At 44.2% G+C, this 14,620-nt stretch overlaps 1 protein-coding gene across 6 annotated transcripts in view; it reads right to left on the bottom strand.

Annotated features, from left to right (window-relative positions):
• Positions 1-3,194: 3,194 nt before the first annotated feature.
• The window catches only part of LOC125088978 (zinc finger protein 543-like), an 82,734-nt gene continuing 71,308 nt past the window's right edge, over positions 3,195-14,620 (bottom strand). For all 6 annotated transcript variants that reach the window (XM_047710665.1, XM_047710667.1, XM_047710668.1 and 3 more), the window contains 2 exons: positions 10,933-11,028; positions 3,195-5,704 (listed from right to left, as the gene is read on the bottom strand). In XM_047710665.1, coding sequence (XP_047566621.1) covers positions 3,675-5,704; positions 10,933-11,028 — 2,126 coding nt within the window. In that variant the 3' untranslated portion in view covers positions 3,195-3,674. The remainder of the gene's footprint in view (positions 5,705-10,932; positions 11,029-14,620) is intronic.

Below are 14,620 nucleotides of genomic sequence, written 5' to 3'. Positions count from 1 at the left end.
ACCAGCAGACTCTGAAATTTATGGAACACTCCATCCAGCAACAGCAGAATATATATTTCCTTCAAGTACCCATGAAACACTCAAGAACGTTGCTTACGGCTCACCTGTTTGTGGATCATGAAACAAACCCAACAAATATAAACATTTTAAAACCACACAGAGCATGTACTCAGACCATACGTGAAACTAAAATAACAGAAAAATAACAAAATATTCCAAAAACTTAGAAATCAAGGAGCACCTTTCTAAATAATTCATGGGTCAGAGAGGGAGTCTCAAATGGAATTAAGAAATATTTAAACTGAATGGAAATGAATTCAAATCAAATGAAAGTTTGTGGGATGGAACTTCAACACTGCAGAGAGGGAAATTCATGAACCAAATGCTTCTTATATTAGAAAAGAAAAAGAAAAAACCCAGGTTAATTAGCTAATCTATGATCTCAAGAAACTACATACTGCTAAATAAAACCTGAGCGCAAAAGAAATAACGAAGACCAGAGAATAAATTGAGAATAGAAATAGAGAAAATCAATTATAAAGCTAGTTCTTTGAAATAATCAATAAAATTGATAAAAATCTAAGATTAATAAAGAGTAGAGGGGCGCCTGGGTGGCTCAGTGGGTTAAAGCCTCTGCCTTCAGCTCAGGTCATGATCCCAGGGTCCTAGGATCGAGCCCCGCATCGGGCTCCCTGCTTCCTCCTCTCTCTCTGCCTGCCTCTCTGCCTACTTGTGATCTCTGTCTCTGTCGAATAAATAAATAAAATATTTAAAAAAAACAAAAAACAAAAAAAACCCCTAACCACTATTTCTCTGTAACAGTAACGTTAATGTGCAAACTGACATTAAAACTCAGTATGATACATAAAGATGCCCCCAAAAAGTACTTAGATAAAAATCTAACAAAAATGATCTGTGGAAAATTATAAAACACTAACGAAATACAAAAAGATCTAAATAAGTGAAGAGACATATCATGTTAATGGACTGAAAGAGTCAACACAATAAAGATGCCAAATCTCACAAGACGGTCCATAGACTAATGTGATGTCTGTCAAAACTCCATCAAGATGTTTTATAAATAAAGAAAATCATGATAACATGTGTATAGAAAGCCAAAGGAAAAATTAATATGGAAAGCTAAATCAATTTTTAAAATACAGGGGAAGTCATCACTTTACCCAATTTTAAGATTTACTGAAAGCTACAGTAAGACATTGCAGTACTGGCAGAGGGTTAGACATGCACATCAACGGGATAATATAGAGAACTCGGAAACAGATCAACATAAACATGCCCAACTGACTTCTGACTAAGGAGTAAATGTTCAATGGAGACATAATATTGTAGTCTACTTTTCAACTAATGGTGCTGCCCAACTGAACATCCTTAGGCGCAAATACAAGAAAGAAACTCAACCTAAACCTCACATGGTAATACAAAAATGAACTCAACATGCATGAGAGATTTAAATGTAAAAGGTAAAACTATAAAACTTCTGAGAGAAAAATTCAGGACAGAGAGCTTGCTTAAGACTTCTTACACATGGGGGCTCCTGGGTGGCTCAGTGGGTTAAGCCTCTGCCTTCGGCCCAGGTCATGATCTCACGGTCCTGGGATTGAGCCCCGCATCGGGCTCTCTGCTCGGCGGGGAGCCTGCTTCCCCCCCACTCTCTGCCTGCCTCTCTGCCTACTTGTGGTCTCTCTCTCTCTCTGTCCAATAAAAGCAAATCTTAAAAAAAAAAAAAAAAAGACTTCTTACACATGACATAAAAAGGATTAAGAGGCTCCTTCATAATAATGCCATGAATCAATGTAACAAAAATGGCTTGGCCTATGATGACAATACAAAAGTACACACGTGGTGACTGAAAGGGCCCTGAGGAGCGTTCAGTGTGAATGCATGGTCATTTTTACATCTTTCTCCACAGCATATTTCTTTTTTTATTTGTTTTTAAGATTTTTTTTTAAATTTTCTTTTTTTAAAAGATTTTATTTGTTAGAAAGAGGGAGAGAGAACACAAGTAGGCAGAGAGGCAGGCAGAGGGAGAGGGAGAAGCAGGCTCCCCGCTGAGCAAGAAGCCTAATGCTGGGCTCAATCCCACGACCCCGAGATCATGACCTGAGCCGAAGGCAGCCATGTAACCAACTGAGCCACTCAGGCGCCCCATTCACAGCATATATATATTTTTTTAAAGATTTTATTTATTTATTTGACAGAGAGAGATCACAAGTAGACAGAGAGGCAGGCAGAGAGAGAGAGAGAGAGGGAAGCAGGCTCCCTGCTGAGCAGAGAGCCCGATGTGGGACTCGATCCCAGGACCCTGAGATCATGACCTGAGCCAAAGGCAGCGGCTTAACCCACTGAGCCACCCAGGCGCCCCCACAGCATATTTCTTAATGAGAGATAATAGTATCATATGTAGCTCAAAAAAATAAATAAATAAACAAAAAAAATACCAAAGGAATTCCAAAAGACCCTGATAAAAGGTACTAGTCCTAACTTAGTATACCAGGACTAAGGCCATAGTAACAACTGTGAAACTCTACAGATAACTGCATGTGCACATACTAATTTTGTCTGTTAAAATTCTAGTCAATTTCCTCAATAGCAAGTCTTCACACAATCTTTTTTAAGAGTAAAAAGGAGATTCCTTCTCTGTGCTTTTCTGAGTTTGTTTGTTTGTATGTTTGTTTTTTTAAGCTAATTTAGCTACGTGTTTTATTTTGTTTTAGCTCTAATTCAATCCCTAGAAAACAACTGATGTGGACTTGGGAAGAGTCTCTCTGAGGAGGATTGGAGAAGCTTAGGAACCGCAGAGGGAAGAATTCAGGTTCACCAGGGAAGGTCACATAGCTACACTGCCATCTTCATCACACAAACAAAAAACAATAAACAAGTAGATCAAGAGCAAGTACAAGTAGTGGGTTGTTAAATACACATGAAAAAAATTTTGTGTGTGTGTGTTTTTTTAAATCAAAGTCTTAAGAGTGTGGTATAGTGGGCCCATTCATATGTCATTTTAATCTCCTACAATGTAACATTTCATAACTCAAGCCTTTATATATATATATTTTTTAAAGATTTTATTTATTTATTTGTCATAGAGAGAGAAGCGAGAGTGAGCACAGGCAGACAGAGTGGCAGGCAGAGGCAGAGGGAGAAGCAGGCTCGCCGCCAAGCAAGGAGCCCGATGTGGGACTCGATCCCAGGACGCTGGGATCATGACCTGAGCCGAAGGCAGCCGCCCAACCAACTGAGCCACCCAGGCGTCCCAAGCCTTTATATTTCTCATTAAGACTTATGCTACTCAAGGGTAGAGACAAAGCTGCAGAACAAAGGCTTTCAATAAACGTTTTTAGACACACCTTAAATGTCCAACTGTCCTGAAATGGACAGCAGTGGACACATACATAAGAAAGAGGGGACAAGGCTCTGTGAACTCTGAAACAACATCATCCCCTTTCCCAAATGAGATAAGAAAAACAAACTGCCATCGGCTTATAACAGAAGTCTGAAAGAAGCCAAGCTTGTATTTCTTTCTCTTTTATGTCTTTTCCTCCTTTGTTTAAATATCCCTGAGATAATTTTTCAGTGTAAACTGAGGAGAAAGATGTGGCTGATGGTTACACTAAGTGCATGAGAATGATTGGATCACACTCCTGGATGAATTCTCAGATGCAGGATAAGGCTCCAGATAGGGTAAGTTTCCAGTCTGACTCCTCAGATGACAAATGATGTCCTGCAACAGAGGGTTTCTCATCGGGAAGGAAACTGAGGGGGTTCTCTTTGGTATGAATGATCAGATTCTGAGAAGTTTCCTCAGTGGTTACATTCAAGAAGTCTTTCCCCAACAGGAGCTCTTGGTGGTTGACTGAGGACTGCCCGCTCGTGAAGGGTCTTCCCACTTCGGTTACACGGACAGGGTTTCTCCCAGTATGAATCCTCTGATGCTGAGTGAGGGACGAGCTGCGACTAAAGGCTTTCCCACACTCACTGCACTCATAGGGCTTCTCTCCGGTGTGGATGATAGAGTGTCGGATGAGACTGGTGCTCCAGCAGAAGGATTTCCCACACTCCATGCATTCATAGGGCTTCTCTCCACTGTGAATCCGCTGGTGCCTCGTGAGCCCTGACCGGCGGTTGAAGGCCTTCCCGCACTCTGTGCACTCATAGGGCTTCTCTCCAGCATGGATGCTGATGTGTCGAATGAGGTCTTTCTTAGTGCTGAAGGCTCTCCCACATTCTTTACACTCAAAAGGTTTTTCTCCAATGTGAGCCCTTTTATGCAAGATAAAAGTGTAGCAGTACGTAAAGGCCTTTCCACACTCGTTGCACTCATAGGGCTTCTCTCCAGTGTGGATGATAGCATGTCGAATGAGGTTTGCCCTCTGGCAAAAGGCTTTACCGCACTCCACGCATTCATAGGGCTTCTCTCCACTGTGAATCCGCTGGTGTCTCGTGAGGTATGACCGGCGGTTGAAGGCCTTCCTACACTCCGTGCACTCGTAGGGTTTCTCCTCCGTGTGGATGCTGAAGTGTCGGATGAGGTCTGATCGATTGCTAAAGGCTTTCCCACATTCCTTGCACTCGTAGGGTTTTTCTCCAGTGTGGGCCCTTTTGTGCAAGATGAAAGTAGAGCAGTGGGTGAAGGCCTTTCCACACTCACCGCACACATAGGGCTTCTCCCCAGTGTGACTCCGCTGGTGCTGCTTGAGGTGTGACCGGCGGTAGAAGGCCTTCCCACACTCGAGGCACTTGTATGGCTTCTCTCCCGTGTGGATGACGTAGTGCTGAATGAGGTCCGTGCTATCGCAAAAGGCTTTCCCACATTCATTGCATTCAAAGGGTCTCACTCCGGTGTGAATCTGCTGGTGCCACGTGAGGTGTGACCTGCGGTTGAAGGCCTTCCCACACTCCATGCACTCAAAGGGCTTCTCTCCTGTGTGGATGATGTAGTGCCGAAGGAAACCTGTCTTATCACGGAAGGCTTTCCCACATTCTTTGCACACAAAGGGCTTTTCTCCAGTGTGGCTCCTGTTATGCAAGACTAGATTGGAGCGGTGGGTGAAGGCCTTCCCACATTCACTGCACTTATAAGGCTTCTCTCCAGTGTGAATCCGCTGGTGCCTCGTGAGGTGTGACCTGCGGTTGAAGGCCTTCCCGCACTCCACGCACTCGTAGGGCCGCTCCCCCGTGTGGATCATGCGGTGCTGCAGGAGGTGTGTGCTCTTGCTAAAAGTCTTCCCACACTCGATGCATTCATAGGACTTTGCTCCAGTGGAAATCTGCTCACGTCGCACAAGAAAGCAATTCTTGGTAAACACTTTCTGTCGTTCCTCACAGTGATAGGGACGTTTCCCTTCGTGAATCAAGGGATCTTTCAGTAGTCCCTGTGAATCATAACCGTGGAGAACATGTCCTGCAGGGATAGGCTGCTGTACAGTCCTTGAGTGTAGACCATCATCTGTCCCTAAACCATCATGTTTAGGCTTCATGTTCCCAGGGAGCTTCTCCGTTTGGGGGTCTATCCCTGGTTTCAACTGGCCTTCCAGCATTTCCGATGGCCAATCCTGACTCCTGCCTTGCCCCAACTGGGAGCCCCGCAGAGCCTGCTGAGCCTGTTGTTCCTGTGGTGAGACTTCCTCAGACAAGGCAAGGTGAGAAAGGGAAAGCTCTGGGGTCTCAGGTTTTGTGGTGTCACCTGAAGGGAATACAATATACAGACGGGCTTATTAGAGATGGCAACACAGAAAAACAAAATCGCCATTTCAGTGGGAATAAAGATGAAAACAATGGCTCTGTGCCTGCCATGTTTTCATATCTCTAAAATCCAGTTTGCAATTTCTTTTCAGACCTTGAATTCTTGAAACCTTTGAGCAGAAACCCAGAAGGAGAGAAGAGATGGGGGACAGAGTGTCTGGCAACTAGAGACAAGAACACAGAGTAATGACACAGTGTGTGCTGGGTTTGCTCAAAGCAAGAATGCTCCAGATGCTCCAAGAGGCCAGCAAAGGGGCACCCAACGCAGCCTCCACGGCAGCTGGGAAGAGACCGGTGAGGGTTTCCAGACGAGGAATGTGAGAAATTGCCATTTAGAGAAAACAGGAAAGCCATTTCAGCCTTAGCTGATGGAATGAACAAAGGCTGAGTCTTCCAAGACTCAGGGAACCTGCAGGGCACTAGAGGATGGGGCTGGTAAGAGTGCAGCCCCTGACACGGGACTGGTATCCTAACAAGCAGAAACACAAGAGCTTTTGCGTCTTCTCAGCGCCAAGTGAGAAGGGAAGAAGAGACTCTTCTCTGCAAACCAGGAAGAGGGCCCTCATCAGACACCAGACCTTAAACTTCTGGCCTCCAGAACCGTGGGAAATAAACGTTGTTTCATCCTCCAGTCTGTGGCATTCTCATTACAGCAGTCCAGGCTGACCAGACTGTTGGCATGGGCACTGTACTCATTCTTGTCTGTGACGTTAACTGTATTATTTTCAAAAAGAAATGAATGAGCAGACAACTTAGATAATACATTAATTAATCACGATCATTCGTGAATCAGTGATGACAATGTGTCATCAGCCAAGGTTTGGCTTGGTACAAATCAAAATTTGTACCTGAGGTCCACGAAGCAAGGATTAGAGGTAACAGCAATGTTATGGTTAAGATCATGGTCTCCAACCACAGAAACCCTAGGCCCAAGTCCCACAAAAACTCAGTATGAGCTCTGTAGCACCGGGCAAGGCACTCACATTTCGTAAGCTCTACCTTTGTCTCCTAAAAAGTAAAGCCAGAAATAAAGACTGTGCTGTAGGACTCTGTGAGGATGAAGTGAAATCCTGCATTTGCCACGTTCATACATGAACCATGTTCAGTAGGATACCAGATGCTGCGCAAAACATGGCTACATGTCAGCTCTAAATTTTTATTATGGGTTAGTCAAATAACATGCATCTGGGACCTAATTAGCGAGCATATAAACTGGCAGGGTCAGAATGCGTGGACTGACCGGGAAGAGTACCGAAGAGTAGAAACAGTGGTCCATGAGATGCCTGCCGAGCCAACATTAAAGTCACCAGAAGAAGAGAAGGGAGGTCTTGGGAGATTAGGGGCGGAGACTGTAGGAGGATCAGATGCTCAGGACACAATCTAGAAGCCTGCTGAATTATGAATTCACAAGCACAGAGATTCAGAGCATTGGCTGAACGCTTGGTGCAAATCCTACCTGTACCAAGTGAGCTGATATTGGACAAATTACTTAGCTGTTCCCATCTCAAATCCCTCGTCTGAAAAACTGAGCGTCTTTCAGTTTCTGCCTCACAGACTGTCCTGAAGGTTAAATGAGAAAATGCCTGTAAAATGGTCAGCACACTGCTAGCCCCTAGGGGACTGTTCGGGAAATTGTGGGCCATTACCCATCATTACTATGGCTGGCTGCTGTATTTGAAAATTAGGAGCAAAGCAGTGACTGTATAAAGAACATTTTCAGTGCTGTGGTACAGAGGAACCCCCTCACAGGACCTCAAAGCACAAAGAGAACGATGTCACCACTTTCACAGGTGAATGGTGGGAATGTGAAAGGGTTCGGCCTCTCCAGCACTGCCTGGCATTTTCCAATAAAGCCAACCTGAACTAGAAACATACCGGAATCTGTTCCTAACAGAAATTAGTGCTTATCTACACCAAGACACATAACAAGAATATTCTCAGCAGCACTAAGTTGAAAACAAGAGGAATGCCCACCAAGAGGGGAATGGATGAACGACTGGCAGTTTTTCACACAATGAGACGTCATACTAGACCGACAGTGAACAAACTCCAACTGTACACGACCATAGGAAAAGACTCTCATAGACATAATGAAGGTCAAGAGGAGAGGGACATACAGACATCATGCAGTGGGGCTCCAAATCAACACAAATTCATGCTGATGGTCTCAAAAGGGATTACCTAGCGGAAGGGGCTACTGAAGGCATGAGACCCTGACGAGGTGCTGGAAATGTTGTACAGTAGTTCCCTTATCTGTGGGGGATGTTTCAAGACCCCAGTGGGTCCCTGAATTTGTGGGTAGTACCAACCCTATATATACTATTTTATATATACTATTTATAAATTAAACTTTATTATAAGTGTGTATTTATACATTTTATATATATATATGTAAAATGTATAAATACACACTTATAATAAAGTTTAATTTATAAATTTGGCACATAAGAGATTAACAAAAGTAAGTAATAATAAAATAGAACAATTAAAACAAATACTGTAATAAAAGTTACACGAACATGGTCTCTCACTCAAAATATTTTATTATACGGGACTCTCCCTTCTTGTGATGCTGTGAGATGATAAAATGCCTATACGATGAGATGAAGTGAGGTGAATGACACAGGCATGTGACACAGTATTAAGCTACTGGTGACCTTCTAATGACACATCAGAAGAACAATCCTCTGCTTCTGGACCATAACTGACCGCAGGTAACTGAAACCACAGAAAGCAAAGCCACAGACCACGGTAGACACTAAATATTAACATAGGTGGTGGTTATATGAGTTTATACACACAATGATTCATCAAGCGGACCTCTTAAGATTTTTGTACAAGAGACCACAAGTGTAGACATCTCTTGCAAGAATGAGGCAACTTGGGGCACCTGGGTGGCTCAGTTGTTAAGCGTCTGCCTTTGGCTCAGGTCACGATCCTGTAGTCCCAGGATCGGGCTCTATGTCAGGATCCTTGTTCAGTAGAGAATCTGCTTCTCCCTTTCCCCCTGCTCGTGCTCTTTCTCTCTCTCTCAAATAAATAAATATAATATTGGGACACCTGGGTGCCTCAGTCAGTTGAACGCCTGCCTTTGGCTCAGGTCATGATCCCAAGGTCCTAGGATCGAGTCCCACATTGGGTTCCTCGTTCAGAGAGGAGCCTGCTTCTCCCTCTGCCTGACAATCTCCCTGCTTGTTCTCTCTCTCTTTCTGAAAAATAAATAAATAAAATCTAAAAATAAATAAATAAAAAATAAAATCTAAAAAAAAAAAAAAAAAAAAAAGAGTGAGACAACTTCCAAGAAGATGGGTTATACAGGGAAACAGAGTTGATACCAGTGTGAAGACACTGGAGAGTTATAGGCCTTTTTCATTTACTTTCCTCTTCTGTGACACAACCAAGCGTATTTTTCTGCTGAGCAGAGAACGGGTAAAGTTACAGAAGAAGCAGAAAAGCAGCGAAGAAGCCAATTCCCTGACAAGGTGTGATGTGGCCTCTAGTGTGGTCCTTTGCCGTGGTCAGGGGCAAGGCCTCCTCTGGGAAGGGAAGTCACACACAGGAGAGATTCAGATCAATGTATAACGGTTGGCGATCAAGCAACGCAAGAACACAGACTATTTTCAATATGAAAATATGTGAAGACATCAGTGGCTGAGGGGTGTGGTGAAGGTCTGGAACAAGCCATCTATGGCTGGGGGAACCAGTGGGGAAGACGGGGCGGATGAGAGGCACACAAGAGATGCGGGGAGACCAGCTCTCACCCAGGCAAAAGTTGAAAACCTGGACGTAGGATTGTCGGGATGGGTCTCGGGGAGGAGCGGGGGAGGGGAGTCATTCGTGGGAGGCTGGTAGGGGCTGGTGACGGTGAGGTGCTGAGGAGTTTTCTGAAGTCACAGCCGGCCTTCTGACATGCATGGGAGGCGGGAGGAGCAGCAGAATCCCGAGCTCCCTCTTAGGCATGTTGGGCACGAACTGTCTTTTCCACACTCACAGATGTGAGACTGGTGATGAGGGTGAAGACTAGGAACACCTTCCAAGGGGCCGAACAGACACATACTCGGGATGAAAGCCCAAGGGGCCACCAGAGGCAAGAGTGCTGGGCTCTGCGGAGGCGCCAGTCACCACACCAGACATCCCCGGGGCCTCAGCAGCCCAGGTCTGCAGAATGGAAGCCAAACATTAGCTGGAAGGTTAAGCAGACAGGAGGGGTGCGGGGACTTGGAGCAAGGGAGTGTCTGAGTGTCTGACTGGCACCGGGAGGATGGGTGGATGGAGAAGGCGAAAAAGGGTGGAATGCAGGGTAGAGCTTGCTTCCTGGTGATGCAGAAGGAAGTTTGAGGTACTATCGTTACGCATGAGGGTTAATATTACGACGTGAATAACACCAACAGCTCACTTTTCCTGAGCCATTCGCTCACTGTGGGTCAGGGCCAGCGTGAGCCAGTTTCACGCACAATCTGGTGCGTCCTCAGACAACCCACTGACTCAGGAAGAGACCGAGTGCAACAGACTACACCCACCGAACCATCTGTTCTCTCCTTGGACACACAGCTCAGCCTCATTTTCCAGCCCCAGGTGCTTAAGTGGGGCCAGATGTCTTGTTGGTGGAATGTGAGGAGAAACAGTGTGACTGGATGTGGGTATGACACCTTCCTTTCTTCTCCCGTTTCCCCTCTGCCAGCTGGAAGATGCCAGAACATGCAAGTCTCGTGATGGCAGGAGGTACCAGAATCCCTGAATAACTGCATGGCACACAGCTCCACGCTGACTCCACAGTCGCTGGGTGAGAAAAGGACTTTCATGTGCTGAGCCACCAAGATTCTGGAATATGCCTATTAGAGCGGCTCTATTTACACTGGCTGAGCTTATGTGTAAAGGCACAGTGAGACCATGCACCCTCTCCAGGACCACAAGGCTGCTGTGGGTCCCAAGCAGCTAGGGCTGAGAGCCCGAACTTATAATCTAGCAGGCCCCACACCTCCACAGGAGCGCTGAGGATTGTGATAGGGCTGGATGGGGTGGGCACAAGGACCACAGGTTAAAAGGCTCATGGATCCTAAGCCTCTAGAGAGGCCACAATAATAAAACTTCCACAGATTCCAGAGGCAGTAATCACTGTGCCGTCTGCAAGCTGCTGTGACCCTGACCGGGCCCGCTGCTGGCACCCACCTGGGCAGGAGTTAGGGGAGAGGCCTCTCTTCAATGTCCCTAACTCTGGACTGTGATCCAAGGCGCAGATCAGCTCTGGTTTGGGCAAAGGGCAGCCTGTTCAAAGAGACAGAAAAAGGTTGTGGAAATTGTGGTGAGAGGAAAGAAACCCTCAATCTAGACGGGGACTTCAGAATTGGAGAAGGCCTCAGAATGAAGCTGCTCGCATCCATCCAAACAAAGTATGACCTGGAAACCAACGCATAAAACATCATTATGGGGCCCCCAAAACTGTAGACATCAGTGTTGGCTCCAGCGACAGCACCAAATCCCTTTGATCTCCAGCATGTAGAATCCCAGCACTGTTCGGACCTATCTCCTGAAGGCGCTTCCTAATTAACCCAGTCAGGGGCCTCGGCTTCCCTGTGCCTCAGCCATACCTGGTGAGCCTGAATGCCACCGTGGACTAATTTACACAAAACCTCTGGGTGAAGCCTAGCCATCTGATTGTAAACACTCCCCAAGTGATGGCACCCCACCTGGTAGGTTAAAAAACCCTGGTTTCCACCGTTTCACAAATGGCATCCCTGATTATCGACAGTCTGAGGTAGGCAGAGGAGCTGGGTACTCTGAGTAAAGAGAAGGGTTTATTCCAGACAGGAAGACTGGAAGACAAAAACAGGAACAAGGACAATAAATAGGAAACAGTGACAAACATGGTAAATATTTTTTTTTTTTTAAAGATTTTATTTATTGATTTGACAGAGAGAGATCACAAGCAGACAGAGAGGCAGGCAGAGAGAGAGAGAGGGAAGCAGGCTTCCTGCCGAGCAGAGAGCCCGATGCGGGACTCGATCCCAGGACCCTGAGATCATGACCTGAGCCGAAGGCAGCGGCTTAACCCACTGAGCCACCCAGGCGCCCCCAAACATGGTAAATATTAATCGCATTACATCAACATCACTTAGAACATCAATGTTTTTCTAAATGCTCCATTATAAGACACAGATTGTCAGAGTGGATCAAAAAACAAGACCCAGGAGTGCCTGGGTGGCACAGTTAAGTGTCTGACTGTTGGTTTCAGCTCAGGTCATGATCTCAGGGTCGTGAGACTGAGCCCCGTGTCAGGTTCCACGCGCTCAGTGCAGACTCTGCTTGAAGTTCTCTCTCCCTCTCCCTCTGCCCCTCCCACTGTGCTTTCCCTCTCTGTAAAATAAATGAATAAATCTTTCTCTTTTTTAAAAAGATTTTATTTATTTGACAAAGAAAGAGACAACAGAGAGGAAACAGAAACAGGGGGAGTGGGAGCGGGAGAAGGAGACTTCCCAAAGAGCAGGGAGCCCAATGAGGGGTTTGATCTCAGGACCCTGGGATCATGACCTGAGCTGAAGACAGACGCTTAACAACGGAGCCACCCAGCCACTCCAATAAATGAATAAATCTTGAAAACAAAGACAAAACCAAAACAAAACCCAACTATAGATTGTCTATAAGAAACCCACTGTAAATATAAAGACACAAACGTGTTGAAAATAAATGAATGTAGAAAAATACACTAAGGGGCGCCTGGGTGGCTCAGTGGATTAAAGCCTCCGCCTTCAGCTCAGGTCATGATCCCAGGGTTCTGGGATCAAGCCCTGCATCGGGCTCTCTGCTCAGCGGGGAGCCTGCTTCCTCCTCTCTCTCTCTGCCTGCCTCTCTGCCTACTTGTGATCGCTGCCTGTCAAATAAATAATAAATAAAAAATACACTAATATGTTAATAAAATATGCTAATACTAGTCAAAAGAAAGCAAGCATATCTATGTTAATTTCAGACAGAAAAGACTTCAAAGCAAGGAAAGTTACCAGGGATAAAGAAGGCATTACATAATGATAAATAGGTTAATTTGCAAAGAAGACAGAAAAATCCTTAATCCATATGTGTCTGGCAACACAGTGTCAAACTACACGAGGCAAAAATTGATAGAATGACAAGAAGAAATAGATGAATCCACCATCAAAGTTGGAGATCACACTATTCCTCTAGGAGCAATGTACAGATCCGAAAGGCAGAAAGCTAGTAATGACATAGGTGAACTCAGGGTCCTGGGATCAACACCATCAATTAACTGGCTATAACTGACATCTGCAGACTACATCCAAAAACAGATACACATTCTTCTCAAACTCACATGGAACATTCCCATGACAGATTATATTCTGAGCCATAAAAACACACTTTAATAAATTTTAAAAAGAACAGAAATCATTAAAAAAACAGGGGAAAAATCCGGAGGCAAAAAACAAAACTTAAATAGAAATGAGCGAACCCATGATTTGAAATTAAACATTAATGATTGAGAGAAAGGAAAAAAAAAGAATAGAAACCATAAAATGTCTGCCCTCAGACCATAGAGTAATTAACTAGAAATTAATAACAGAAATATAATTGGAAAATCACCAAATAGGTAAAGATTAAACACACTTTTAAATAACATACAGGTCTAAGAAGCAATCTCAAGAAAGTAAAAAATATTTTGAACTAAATGAAAACAAAAATATGGGGCACCTGTCTAGCTCAATTGGAAGAGCATATGACTCTTAATCCTGGGGTCATGAGTTTGAGTCTCACGCTGGGTGTACAGTTTACTAAAAATGAATAAATAAATAATCTTTAAACAAACTAACTAAAAAACCAAAAATAAAACCTAGTGAAATTTGTGGGATGGAGCAAAGCAATGCTTCGCAGGAAATTTAGAATAGGATACATATTTTTTTAAAAGAAAGATCTGAAGTTAGTTATATAAATTTCCACCTTAGGCAACTAGAGAGTAAATTAAATGCAAAATAAACACTACAAAAGAAATAAGAATTAGAGCAGGAATCAATGAAATTGAAAACAGAAAATAGAAAAAATCAACAAAACCAAAATTTGGCTCTCTAAAAAGATCAATAAAATTGATAACCTTCTAGCCAGGCTAACAAAGAAAAAATAAGAAAAGACACAAATTACTAATATCAGAAATAGAACAGAGAGGGTGCCTGGATGGCTCAAATGGTTAAGCATCTACCTTCAGCTCAGGTCATGATCCCAGGGTCCTGGGATTGAGCCCCGCATGGAGCTCAATGCTCAGCTGGGAGCCTGCTTCTCCCTCTTCCTACTCAGTGGGAAGCCTGCTTCTCCTCCTTCCACTGCCCCTGCATGTCCTCCTTCTCTCACTGTTTCTCTCTCTGTGTCAGATAAGTAAAATCTTAAAAGTATAAATTAAATTAAATTAAATACCGTTTACATTAGTACTCCCCAAATGAAATACTTAGGTATAAATCTAACAAAATATATATAGAATCTGTATGAGGAAAGCTACAAAACTCCACTTAACAAAATCAAAGAATAAATGGAAAATTTCATGTTCATGGATAGGAAGACTCAATATTGTCAAGATGTCAGTTCCTCCAAATTTGATCTTGAGTTAATGCAATACCGTCAAAATCCCAGCAAGTCACTTTGTGGATATTAACAAACGGATTCTCAAGTGTATATGGAGAAGCAAGAGACCCTGGTCTCCTATGCACTAGAGTAAAAAGGAAACAGTAAACACTCCTGTGGGGCAGGCAACCTGAGTCCAAGAAGGCTAAAGCAGTGAGAAGGGGAGGGAGATGTGAGCAGGAGGAGTCAATCCTCAAGAAAGGGGGCTCAGGGGGAGAGGCAGACTTCGTGATGCTAGATG

The sequence above is a fragment of the Lutra lutra genome, chromosome 17, assembly GCF_902655055.1.
Source record: "Lutra lutra chromosome 17, mLutLut1.2, whole genome shotgun sequence".
NCBI lineage: Eukaryota > Metazoa > Chordata > Mammalia > Carnivora > Mustelidae > Lutra > Lutra lutra.
The sequence above is the reverse complement of the archived record's forward strand: the minus strand, read 5'-3'. Positions and strand labels throughout refer to the sequence as shown.